Raw genomic sequence first — 14292 nt, forward strand, 5'->3', positions numbered from 1 at the left:
TTACAAAAGTGTAAAATCAAAAACTAAAAAACAACATAATTAAATTATTAAATAAAAAATGAGTTTATTGGTATTGCAGATGAAAAGACACATAATATAATATATCAAAAATTAAGAATTTTAAAATATAATAACATAAATTTTATAACTTTGTAGATAGTATATTTTTATTTATATATTATATATAAAACACCTACAATATTCACTATACTTAAAATAATTAATTTTGTCTTACATATTTTTGTTGTTATATATCAGGCAACAGATGAAAAGAGCTAATAGTATGATTAGTTCGTAAAAATTAATACAAAATTAACATTAACTGCGTGATCGACATCCTCTTTACTAGAACGAACGATAAAGATCATAAATAAAAGTAATTGTTAATGCATCATAATTGTCGGGTAATATTTGTTGGCTTTTTACTTGTGATTACTTATTTTCATTTGTTTGTTTTTAATCTGCAGTAAACCATGTTATATTCAAAAATCTATCCCTAGCACTACTTTTTATTAATTAGCTTTCACTTCTGTCTTGCTCATATAATCCACTGTGAATTAAAACGCGATCAATTGCTAGTACACTGCATTAATATTGTTTTCCATGTTAGTTGATCAGATCATCAATTGCTGAAAATCAGTCGGAAGTTATATTGTCGAATATTGTTCAAAAATTGCTTAGAGAGATAATTACAATGTATTATGTGTGATTTTAGTAGCTGGGGATGCGAATTTAGTATTTATTATTATTTATTTATTTTTTATTTATTTTTTATTTATTATTTATTTATTATTTATTTATTTTTTTGAACAATACGTTTTCAGTGACTTCGTTGGAAATTTAAATCAGTGGTAACAAAAATAAATTTAAATTGCAATATTTATTAAACCTTTTTCCATTGCTCTATATGTCAATATAATTCAGCTACTAGAATCTTTAAAGTTATAAAGGACGATTATTAGTAACTAGGAGCTCGGGAGCCCATCTACTCTCTACGTTGTTCTGGTGTTCTATCAATCTATTGCCGAAATTTTATCCGTCCTTAGCAAACTTCATCTTGTTCTGGTGTTTTATTAACTGTTTGAATAACTAGCTGAATTTGAACGTTTATTAAGCTGCTGTTTATAATTATTTCCTTTTATAGTTCTCATCACTACATTACTTCTAGTGTGGTTTCCAATAAATTTCTAACTGGTGCATAGCAGTTGTGTCCACTTGCATCATTAAATATTTGAAATATATTCTTAAGAGTGAGACAATATAAAGTAAATAAATATGTTTAGGGTACATTTTGTTAAATTGTATATTCTCTTTTTCTCACAAAAATTAATAACATATTTGACAACGATTTAGTATGTTTTGTTGCTTTAAACTTATTCCATTGGTTTATATTGTTACTAATAAAAATGTACCTAAATGCTATTTGTTCCACATATGATAAAGTGTTGTTCGCAATTCTTGTTATTGTCCTACTCACCGTAAAGAAGATGGAACAAGCACACTTTGACATTTTTATATAAACAAAGTATGTTAAAATTGAATTATTCTTTCAAATAATAGTCGATTGATCAATTTACTGATTACACATGTTAGAGTAATCATTGTGGTATTAAATTGAAATATTTCCTTTTATTGTTTGTAACAAAACTATCAGGAAATTTCAGCGTTAATTTAACACTTTTAACAATTCAATCTTAAAACAAATTAGTCGGCCGGGTCTGTGTCCCGGAGCCACTTATCAATTTCGACGACCAAGTGTCGATCTCCATCCACCAGACGGACTACATAATCCCAGTCTTTTATTTGCTCTGCTCTGTCACTACTTTTTTGAGACGGGTTAAGCTTTGGTTTTTAATTAAATTTTTTTTATAAAAATGTATAAAATAAATTAAGTATCGAATATAAAAATACTGTTTCAATTTTCAGAAAAAAATATTTATAACATACAATTCGTTTAACCTCTATATATAGATAGTAATTAACAAATTATTACCGAAAATTTGCCTGAGAAAATTTTGCATATAATTTTAATTTTTCAGATGTTTTTGTTCCCTTAATAATAATAATAAACGGAATAATAGTTTTAAAATCAAAACTATAGAATTTAATTCAACAGAATAGGGTTTTTATTTTTTCCGTTCGTTGTTTCATCAATTTTTTTTTATGTTAAAAAAGATCGATTATTATAAACACCTTATATATCTTCTAGTTTACCTATAATTATATTAAAATTACTTTACCTTTTAAACTACATAATCCAAAAAAATTGGAAGTGGTAAACCATTACAAGGATTCAGTCAACATAAATTATCATTTGTTCATTTAAACTAATTAAACATCAAATGTACTTTGCAGCCACATAATAATATATATCATCCAAAAAATGATGTAAAGATATTGTACGTTTTTTAAAAAAAATTGTGAACCAAGTTAATGAGAATCGTAAACTGTGTACATTATTTAGTATTGCAAAATAATGAAATTTGTAAATATCAATAACTATAATTACAGTTTATTTAAAAATTTTGCTTAATACCTACAACAATAAAACTATTATTGTGTTATAATTGTTCTAACAATTATAAAAAAATTAATAAAATCAAAATAAAAACTATAAAGATCATCTAAATCTCTTTTAAAAATATAGTTTAGCCTAAAATGGAACTGGCTTTGAATAAAGTTTGTGTAATTAAGAAACAAGAAGTATGTGGACATTTTACAATTTATGAGTTTTTATATATAAATAATTAATAACCGTATATTTTATTGTTAAATTTAAAATTTATTAATATATGATTCGTAAAATAAGCAAATCAATTTGTAAATAATATGGTATCATTTAGATTTAAAGTTTAAAGCAAACAAATTTAAAATTTTTTTCATTTTTTGCTTAAACTTATAAAAACGAAACGAATAAAAAAATTTCAAAAATAATCATTTCTTGTGTTTTTAATAAAAAATATCATGGAGTAACATTATCATGACTTTCTCAGTATAACGCTCCCAGATTAGATTCTATACATAAGAAAGAACAAATCATGCAACAAATAATGTCTCTATAAACAGAATAGTATTGAAGTTTAACAATTAAAAATAAAAATATAATTAATTAATTCAATTATTCTATAGCTGGTCGTTCTAATATAAACACAGCAAGTACATTTGCTAATAAAACTTACACAACAAATTAACAAAACTCCAGAAAAATGTGCGAACATGAAAGTCAAGTATAAACACTGACTCTGAGCTTTAAATTTGGCAGGGCACGAGTTAAATCCCTGGTACTTGCAGTCCCAAAAAATAATTTGCGAAAAATTAAATTAAAGAAATATTTCCAAGATCACTGATGATGGATATCAATTAATTTAAGTAATATAAAAATGAATTTTTGTTGTAGTTCACTACTTTTCAAAAAACCTCTTTATAAAAAATATTTAATAATTAATATTCACATTTAATAATAATAAATATTTTTTAATTGTTCTGAAACTATAATTATAAACTCAATACTATTTTTTTAATTTTAACATTATTTTTATAAATGATCAAAAATTAGTAATTCTCTGGAATTTGGACACATTATTCTATATAATGTGTTAATATTGATGTTTTCTTCTTTAATGATAAAAGTTTAATGACGAGCATCTTAGAAGCCGTATTAATATGATGTAATTAGTTAATTTTTAATTAATTAATTAATTTTTCTTTAAAGAATAATAAATAACGAAATAAAACAGTCCATTATATAAACTAAACAACCTGTGAACTGTTATAACATTGTACACTTTCTATTATATATAATATATAAGAAGTTTTAAAGCTACCTTAGTCTTTCTAGTGCTACTCAGCATTGTTATTCTATTTCATAAACCATTTACTTGAATTATTTTATATTATTCATTATTGACAATATTAAGTAATATTGTAGCACAGTTAACAACTATTAACAAAACACATGACCTCGAAATTTATCTTGTTTTTGCTGCTTTACATTGTTATTATATTGTGTTACTCCTTTCTAAAGCGATCGTGAATATCCTTTTAGTTTTACCCTTTCAGAAATCGTTAAACAGTAAAGTTATTATAATTTTAATTTTACATACTTTTTTATAAGCACACTTATAAAACTTAAAAAGCATACTTTATAACCTGAAGAATAATTAATATATTTGATTTTAAAGATGGTTAAAACAAAGTAAACGATATTATAACATTTATCTTTAATTTTATGGTAAAAATAATAATATAATAAGAAAATAATATAAGATTCAGTAAAACATATTTTTTACCACTGCCCTACATAAGGCTTTTTCTATTACCAACTCTTTATCAGTTTAATTTTATATAAATTAAAATAATCTCTATTATACAACATTTTGCTGGTCTTTAGAAAGCTGCCATAGAAATAGTGAAATGCACTTCTGTCGAGCAGTTGGCCTAGCAATCTTAGATTTCGATGAACTACACACATTGGTTTTCAAAATTGCCATTATTAATTCTCGTCCGCTCTTCTCACTTTCAAAACATCCTGAAAATTTTGGCGTTCTCACACCTGCTCACTTTCTAATCGGTGCTCCATTAACGTCAATCATTGAGCCTGACACTGTATTGACGATCAAATGGCGAATCCCTACTCCAAATATGTCACTCAGTGCAATAGAAATCATTCCTGATTGTGTCGTACGTATATCGGTAGTGCGAGGTTTTCATTTTTGCTCAAATTATAATACAATACTTAATAACTTAGAATAGTTTTTAATACGCAGATCCTAGGGTAAATACGGCACTGGTCTAAAACTTTTGATTTACTATCATGTATACTTATTCTAAATTTTCTAGGAATGTTTGTTGTTATTCAGGTATTTCAAATAATCTTAACCATTTCTATAAATAATTTTAATTAAAAGTACTTAATTTGACAATCAAAGATATCAAATATTTTTAGTAGTAAAGTCAATTAAAATCGAAAAAACAAAAACGGTTCAATTGTGAATAAATTACTATTATTAGAATATGTATTAATATACATATTGCAAATTCTGGTAGTACTTAGTTAGTTACTTTGTGGTGGAGGGAGGAATGAATCCACCTCAATTATCTAAGAAAACCATTTTGAATCCATAAATCCTCGTAATAATGGAATTCTGGTAGTACTAATGTGGAAGTTTTACATCAGCGGATATTTTTAATTAATTTTTTCTTCCTTTATGCTCTTTTTAAACATTCTGAAATTGTTAGACTACAACTCAGATTGCTTCAATCGGTTCGTCTAGCCACCATAGGCTCTACCGTCACCTATTGTCATCATAGCTCTATAATATTTTAAATTACACATCTAAACCATCAAATTACCACATGTCACTATAATTGTTATAATAACACGATTAATAATTCTTCTTGATTCTTGATTCTTCTTCTTGAGTTAGTGCTATTACGCACTTTTACTCTATAATGGCTGGGGGGCTTATCACTACCCCACACTAGACTTTAACTAGATTAAGAAATCATATCATTTATTTGTCTTTTAGTTGATGACGGACCTTAAATCAGCATAGCTTCCTGAGAGTCCAAAAGTGGACTTGAGGATTGTTAGGGCGGGATAAAGTAGCGTGTCAAGTTTAGTGAATAGTTTTAAAGCTCTGTCTCTGATATATTTTTTCACTGAGTCAATCCTAAGATCTCTACATATGTCTGTTGATCTAATATACCATGGAATCTTAAATAGTCTTCTTAAAGCCAGGTTTTGAGCTATCTGTAATTGCTTTAAGGTAGTATTTGAGGCTTTGCTATATGTAACACATCCGTACAGTAGTACTGGTCTAATTACTTGCGTATAAAGTAACTTTCTGTTTTTAAAGTTGAAGTGATAATTATTAAATAGCGGGTTTAATAAATGTAGAATCTTAGATATTCAAAATATTTTTAAAAAATGATTAAATTAAAAAAATTATTTTAAATAAACACTCATCAAATCTGACTACTTTTCTTTCGTGTAAAATGTATTTATATTTTCTAATACCAATGCTTGTAGCACAGAATTTGAAACCCATTTTTTTTTTATATATTTGAGTAAATAAAAAAAATTTCTATTTGTTCGAGAAAAGACTTCCCATCTTCGATAAAACTGTCTTTATACATAGTCCTATTATAATAATTTTCTATTTTATGCATTTTAGTTATACTGCCGACTATAAGCAGATGATTTAAAAACAATTAATTAGGACAAAAAGAAAAAAAATAAATAAATCAAAATAATTTAGTTTTTGTATTCGTATTTTATTAATTGTATACAAAATGTTAATTACTACAAATTGCACAGACGATTAAATAAATTATTTTTTTATATGCTACCATACATTTATTATTAATATATTTATGTAAATACGTATCAGTCTCCGGAAACTAACAGGGTTTCAACATGAATTTTGTCTCTAGACGAGTAAGTAATTTATTCTAAAAATTACAATAATATATTAGAATGGTTCTTTCGTAACTAAAACACACTTTTTGTCTAAAAGAAATGATTATCATTAGCAACCAGCAGTTATTAGTGAAGTTACTGCGAGTTATTGCAAGTTGTTGCTAGTTGCATGCTGTTCATCATCATCATCATCATCATCATCATAATAAACAATACCATTCTCTTTAAATGAGACTAGTAAATGGCTTTAGAAATATTTTTCTGCTATTCACTTATTCGTAAAAAGTATTTTATTCTTCTTTGTGGTCGTTGTTGTTTTTGGTTTTGCTTCTAATTGTTAGCAGCATAACTAATTAGTATAACTACAATAGACTTCATTACTAACATTAGATGTAGAAAAATTAATTTAAATATGTTGCAGTTAATAATTATATTAAACTAAATTTAGGATTCTTTAAATCTGCTCAGCCACCTTCTCCACACGCAAATCACAAGATACCGCATTTTTTAAGAACGATTTTTCTCTTTCGTGCCGGATTCTTTTTGGCCGGTCTAAGTATAATTGTGCCGGTGTTTGATTTAGTGAATGTTGGACTGAATGCACTTATAGTTGGATGTTGCTGTTGGCCACTAGCGGGATGATCCACTGTATTGTACGCTTGCGTCATGAGCTGATGGCATTTTGTCGCCAAGTAACGAAATACAGACGCCACATTGACATCCTCTTTGACAGATGTGCGTATGAGGCGACAATTAAGGTTACGTGCTAATGTTTCGACTTCTTCCGATGTGACCACGGATTGTTCAATCAAATCGATTTTATTTTGTACAATAACCGTTGGTATTTCATTGCATTCATTCTCCACTTTTCGTTTCCAATCTTTAACTGCATCGAATGATGCACGATCTGTTGTACTAAAAGTGAGTACACAAGCTTGTGCCCCACGATAGTATGCTTTTGTTATGGCATCGAATTCTTCTTGACCAGCTGTGTCCCATAACATAATTCGCACATCTTCGCCATCGATTTCGATTTGTCTTTCGAGGAAATCGACACCAATTGTTTTTTTGTAATCTTTTGTAAAAATTCCTAAAATAAAAATAGAAAGAAAGAGTTATATATATTATATAGTAGTTATATTTTATTTACTTATTATAAAATTAATGTTGCAATTAATTAAAAAAATGGTACAAAATATCAGTGACTCTTTTAACTTAAACAAAGAGCAAGTGTAATATGTTTACCTCCACATCTTTTTTAACGAGTAGTATAAAATTCTGCAGAATCGACCTATGGACAACTTTTAAGATATAGATGCTACACTCTCAAAGTACTTGAGTTAATTGTTAGAACCACATTATTTATTATGAGAAATAAATTATTATGTGACTCTACAGAAACATAATAATTTGATATGTCATAATTTTATATAAATATATCCAATTCAATTGTTGTAACAAACCAGGATTTAATCCTATAATAAAGAAAAAAACTAAGAAAATTTCGGGTACTGATTTTTAGTACACTAGTTCAAGACACCATATACTGGATTCACGCGAGAGTTTTGGTTGTAATTTTAGACGTCATGTTTGTAATTTTAGCTGTCATGTTTGTAATTTTTACTGTCAATTGTTGTTACTTTCAATGCAAAATAAAAATTTTTGACAGCTAAAATTACAAACAAAACCATTAAAAGACTATATAATGAACTATATAAATAGTAAAATATTATAATTATGCCACAAATGAAAAAAATTAAAGATAAAATATATTGTTTCTTGAAGCAACATTAGACATTAGACACATTTGGGACATTAGTCCCAAACCAGTGATCTTAAAATTGGGCTAGGGAAGGGTATCTAATGAAACATAGATGATTACATTCTCTATGAAATTGAGCAGCTTTTAATAAGTTTTACATTATCATTATAGATTTCGACAATGCTTGATTTTTAAATAAAAATAAGCACTTCGAATTCACTTTATGGCCAAACTGCAACTCAAATTAATCAAGTGCTTGGTAATGCAAAATACATTACGAACCTAGTCTAACAAAGAAATATGACGTAAATTAACTTACAGTAGAAAACTCCAAAAACAGACTCCATGTTGAAATCAACACACACCTAGATACTTCGACAATCGCGCTCAAAGTTAAGTACGGTAAACTCCTTAATTGCAAGGTATGGGTATAATTTTGTTTTGTTCAAAATACTTTAATCGCAGAGAAGTAGAACATCCTCACAAAATGAAACAAATATAAGCATAAATACTAAAAACTGCAATCTAACGCCACTTCCTTCTTCCCAGAAGTTATTAATGTGATTAAAACCAAAAAAAAAAAATACAAAAAACCAGGTAATGTTTAAATCCCGGTGGCCGCTTTCAACAGCTTTTATAGCAGCAAATATAACTATTTCAGTAACTACGTGGGAACTATATATCGAATTTAAAAACCCTTCAACTGTTCGTTTATGAGCGATTACAATGAAGAACAAGCAGTTTAGGCCCACAATACTAAAGTGAATAAAGTTGAAAAAGTGTTACCGCTGGTACATCCAACTGCATTTAATAGTCTTTTGCACGCGACAAGAAGACTATAGAATTTATAGTATACTATACAAATACTATAGTATTTGTTTTTATACGATGCATTGCCGAAATATATCAGTTATATGCTAAAGCAGATATCGTAAAAAACAAAATCAATTCCTTATAATTGAAGCCCGAATAGGACGTGTGAAGTTTGTTACATTATTGTATTTCAAAAATAACATTTAAAATATGTTTACTTTTTAGTGAAAAGTTCAAGATCAAGTCATATATAAAAAAAGTTTTAAATAGTACAAGTATTGCGCTCCAAAGCTTTTATCATTTTTGATAGCTATTTTTTAAAAGTTCACAAGTTTCTCCAATATTTCTAACGTTTTATTAACAAAATTTTCAGTTAATATTTAATATAAATATATATATAAAATATATGAGATTTATCTATTATTTTTATCTTCTTGATTCTACTCCATCCGTTTCTTGAGTATGCCACTATTACTTACGTAGCATTACCAATCAGGGTCAAGATCCTGATTTGATAATATTGCTTCAATAACATGTTATAGAATAGAACTGTCATAAAATGGAATATATATTAATATCGTTTTCAATTGGTAAATCTAGATTCATTCTAGATACTAATTTAGATTCATTCTAGATTTACCCTCAATCTGTTAAATTTTGTAGTCCAATCAAACTTTTTTAGAGTAATATATTTTTTATGGCGTTTTTCATTAGTAAATCTGGAGAAATTTTTTCAATCGAGATGCTCTTTTAATGCACTTTAATTGCAATTTTATTTTCGATTAGTAAATTTGAAACAAAATGTCTAACATTCAAGAATGCTCGTAATTTATAACACTCTAGATATTTTGTCTGAGTAACAAGATTACCATAAAATTAACATTTACATTTTTCACAAATACATATATCGAATCAAATCACAGCTTATCTGTCAAACCATATAAAACAGCTGTTAATTTCCGTGTAATGTTGCTACTCGGGCAAAATATCTAGAGTGTTATAAATTAATATCCGAGTTTTATTAATTTTACCCCAGATTTACGAATCGAAAATAAAATTGCACTAAAAGTGCATTAAAAAAGCATCTTGATTGAAAAAATTTCTCCAATTGATTTACCAATTGAGAACGCCATAAACTTAAGGTTTGAGTACATTAAAATTGTGAAAGTGTAAAATTGTGTAAAATTTAATTTTCTTCTGTGATTTGACTCATTTTTTACTTGAAGTATATATATGTCAACAACAAAAAATTTGTCATATTTGGCATCAATTCACAAAAAAAAAAACCATTCAATTCAGAAAATGTCACTCTTATGGATGTCGGGAAGTGTAATGATTTTTCGAATAAAATCTTTTTGAAGAAGTGAGGTAAGAGTTTTGTATGAAGAACTTCGTTTTCATAATCAGGGATTTAAATCACCTCAGAGAATGTTTAGTTTTTATTTAATTTAATAACTTTAATCAATTTTAACATAGATTATTCACTTTTTTAAGCAAAAAATTATATCTTAAGAAATGAAAAATAAAAGACAAATTTCAAATGGAGAAGTCTAAGCGTAGAGGTAGCTTCAGTTTCGTTTTATCGATGAAAATGTTATTATTCTTTTGTATCTACCAAAATGAGGAGAGACAAATATATATATAATGTTTCACTCTACATCTGACTTAACTTTGGTAAAATTTTTATTTTCGCATGCGAATACCTATTAATTTCGAATTTGTCAGCCAACATTTGTATGTGTCGATGAAAAACTGAAAATATGTACAAAACCTTGCCAAAATCTGGCCAGTGTAGACGCAGGGCAAATAACAAAATTCAATGGGTTTTGTACCTCACAAGTTGTAGTAATTTTGAAATATTATTTTCGAATTTTGTCAGCCAACATTTGTATGTGTCGATGAAAAACTGAGAATATGTACAAAACCTTGCCAAAATCTGGCTAGTGTAAACGCAGGGCAAATCACAAAATTCAATAGGTTTCGTACCTCACAAGTTGTAGTAATTTTGAAATATCTGTTGTGATGATGATCTCCTAATAAAAAATTCAATCGGTATCAAGTAGTTTAGTAATGGAATTCTTACGCTATACTCTATTTATCTTATAGGTTTTTAGGTAAACTTAATTATTTGCTTAACGCAAATGAAAGAAAAATATTAAACGAAAATTAATTTTTAGTTTTTTTATATATAATGTGGTACAATGCTGCCACCTTACCACAAAAAAAGAAATTCGATAATCTATTTGCGCGAAATATTAAAAAATAAATACGGGGTCAACATTTTACAAAATATAAACCAAAATTGCTGTTAAGACATTCGCCGTGTTCAGTTGTGCACGATCTTCTACCACATAATTGAATGAATGAATGAATTGTCAATATAATTAAGTACTAGCAAAGAAAATATATGCGGTTTTATTAAAATTTATTGAAGTAAAAAAAAGCTTAAATTGCTTATAAAAAAAAAATAAAAATTGTCAACAACATTTACCAAAGCAAATAATTCAGATATCAAAAATATTTTCATTATAAACTTCTCGAGGTTTTCATGTTTTATATAGGAATTGGAATATAGGTGCCAACGCAAAAGAAAACACACCACTAATATAAAGTTAATTTCAAATTAATTAATATTAATTATGAAGTAAGAATCCTCACAGTTTACTCACGCATGCAGTCTGCGGTCAACTTATAGCGTCTGATAATGTATATGGGTCGTTCTTTTACAAACGGGACGGATTTGAGTTTATCATATTTTTTTGTACATTTAATGCAAAGCACTTGAAGTATTTTTTTAAAAATAAAAATATAATTAATTAATTCAATTATTCTACAGCTGGTTTATGATTTCGTTCTAATATAAACACACCAAGTGAATTTGTTAATAAAACTTTCACAGCAAATTAAAAAAAATCCAGAAAAATGTGCGAACATAAAAGACAAGTACAGCTTTGGGTCAGTTGTTTAAAAAGCGCTGACTCTGAGCTCGAATTTTGGCTGGGTACGAGTTCGATTCCTGGTACTTGCAAGAATTATTTTCAAGACCACTAATGATGAATATTTGGCAATACTTCAAACAGCTGTATTTTTAGCCAAAAATTCAATTAATTAAAATAATATAAAATTTTGTTGTTGTTGTAGTTTACTACTTTTCGACAACGTTTTAAAGAATTTTTTTGAAAATAAAACCATTCTGAAAATACTTGGCTATAAAAAAAATTTAATGATAAATTAAAATCGTAAATAAAAAATAAAATAATATTAATAATAGCACATTTTTTAAAATTTCATTCAAGAAAAAAATCGAGTGCATGCATTTGATATGATGTGAGTGATCTAATAATTTTTTAAAAATATTCACAAAAAATTTTTATTAATTAACTATTGGTATTAGTTCCAATTTAAATCATTTCAATTATTTTTATAAAATGTTCAACAATTATCTTTAAAATTTAGTTAACTTCTAATCTCTCTCATTTGCAGAGCCTAAGATTTGGCAATTTAAAAATTAGTCTCAAATGTTTCCATTAAGACATCCAAAAAAAATTTCAGCCAAATTGGCGACAATGAGAACAAACCACGTTCCGCTTATAAAAGAAAGATTCAAAACTTATACATTAAAATAGGCAATATTCTAAGTGCCAGCTAATAGCACTAAAAGCAAGAAAGAAATAACTGTACTAACTATAGTAAAAATTAAAATTACAAAAAACAAAATCAATTAGAAAAAAGTTGTAATTAAGAACACTAAAAGATCGAAATAGTTAACAAAAAAAAAAATGGTAAGAAACCTTTGTGTAAAAAATTTCAATATAAAAAATGTAACATTTTACAAAATGCCTGCTGACTTCCTATCGTACATCTCTATTAAAGAATTTTTAATTATATCTTTTAATAGTATTCGATTTTGATATATTGAACGTGTATTTAAGTACAGGTTTACGATATTTTTGAATTAATCTAATAGCTTTATTGAGTGTGATAAATTTCACACAAAAGGTGCTAAGAAAATAAATGCTAAAAACGAAAAATCTTGAAATTCTTTTCCTAATTTAGTCCCAACGTGATGTAGTCAGAACAGTATTTCAGTAAGTTATTGAGTAATTAATTACATTATGATAGCTAAATTGGCTTTGCTGTCTTATAATTCAAAGAAGCTATTATTTCCATTGAAGTAATTAACATTCTAGTAATGAAATTTTAAGTTTTTGTAAACTTAAATTTTTACAATCCATTAGTTGGTATTTATGTCAAATTCTTTATACATCATTTATTTATTTTTATATTTTAAAATATTTATTATAATTGTTGCCTTCACTCATAGAATTTGACGGATGAGTCATTTTTATTATTTTATTATTTTATTATTTTAATTGAATGCTATTTACAGATTCAAACTTCAGAGTTAATTTTAGTTTTTATTATATATTTTTAACTGTCGGTTGTTCATTTTTGAATATATGTACATAGTTAATAAAATTTAAAGGCAGTAAATTTTAAATTATCTTATTGCAAGTATATGGTATTTGGTATAAGTTGCTTAAAATAAGCATTGGTCAACAATTCCCATAAAACAATATTACAATAAAATATATATTTTCTGCTTAACCAAATATATTGACGGAAATCTCTGCCATCTTTTAAATAAAATGACAGGACTTTAGTTTGTTCAGATACAGTTAGTATTGTAATAAACTTAGATTTTTATTTTATAACAGCCGAGATGTTAAAAAAATTAAACTAATTTGATGTACGCTTCAAACCATTCAATTAAATTTACTTATATTTGTAACGCTTCAATGACCCAAATTATATCACTGCTCCAATATGAACATACATTACAATTTACATGACAGATTTTATATTAAAATAAAACTTGAAAACTTTTCCTAACCTCTTCAATACAAATATATTGTACTGCAAAAATTTACTACAATACGAAATACTATACTTAATATATAGTATAGTATAGTAAATACTATACTTAACTACAGCTCTGTGTTCCATTATGTTGTCCATATGTTTAATTCACTTACTCACTGCTGTTTAACTAAGGTAGCAATTTCCCCATCCCATTTTGTACTTATCTCTCTGATTTCAACTATTCTAATCCACTTCCACTTATATCCCAAATAATCTTATGCAATAAGAATGTAATAAGAATAACACGATCGATGTAATGTATTTACCATATTTGTAATACTTACTATTACACAAATTATGTATTTTGTATAATAGTAAGTCAGAATACATATAGTCTTAATATACAAAAAATGGTAAGAAAATAATAACAACA

At 26.7% G+C, this 14292-nt stretch overlaps 1 protein-coding gene across 1 annotated transcript; it reads right to left on the minus strand.

Annotated features, from left to right (window-relative positions):
* Positions 1-6324: 6324 nt before the first annotated feature.
* Positions 6325-7506, minus strand: LOC119683450 (ras-related protein Rab-23-like; the record flags this gene model as incomplete). Its single annotated transcript, XM_038097126.1, has 1 exon — positions 6325-7506. A coding segment is annotated over one exon (597 nt), but the record flags the coding sequence as incomplete, so codon positions are not given.
* Positions 7507-14292: the final 6786 nt, after the last annotated feature.

Source organism: Teleopsis dalmanni, chromosome 2, assembly GCF_002237135.1.
Source record: "Teleopsis dalmanni isolate 2A chromosome 2, ASM223713v2, whole genome shotgun sequence".
NCBI lineage: Eukaryota > Metazoa > Arthropoda > Insecta > Diptera > Diopsidae > Teleopsis > Teleopsis dalmanni.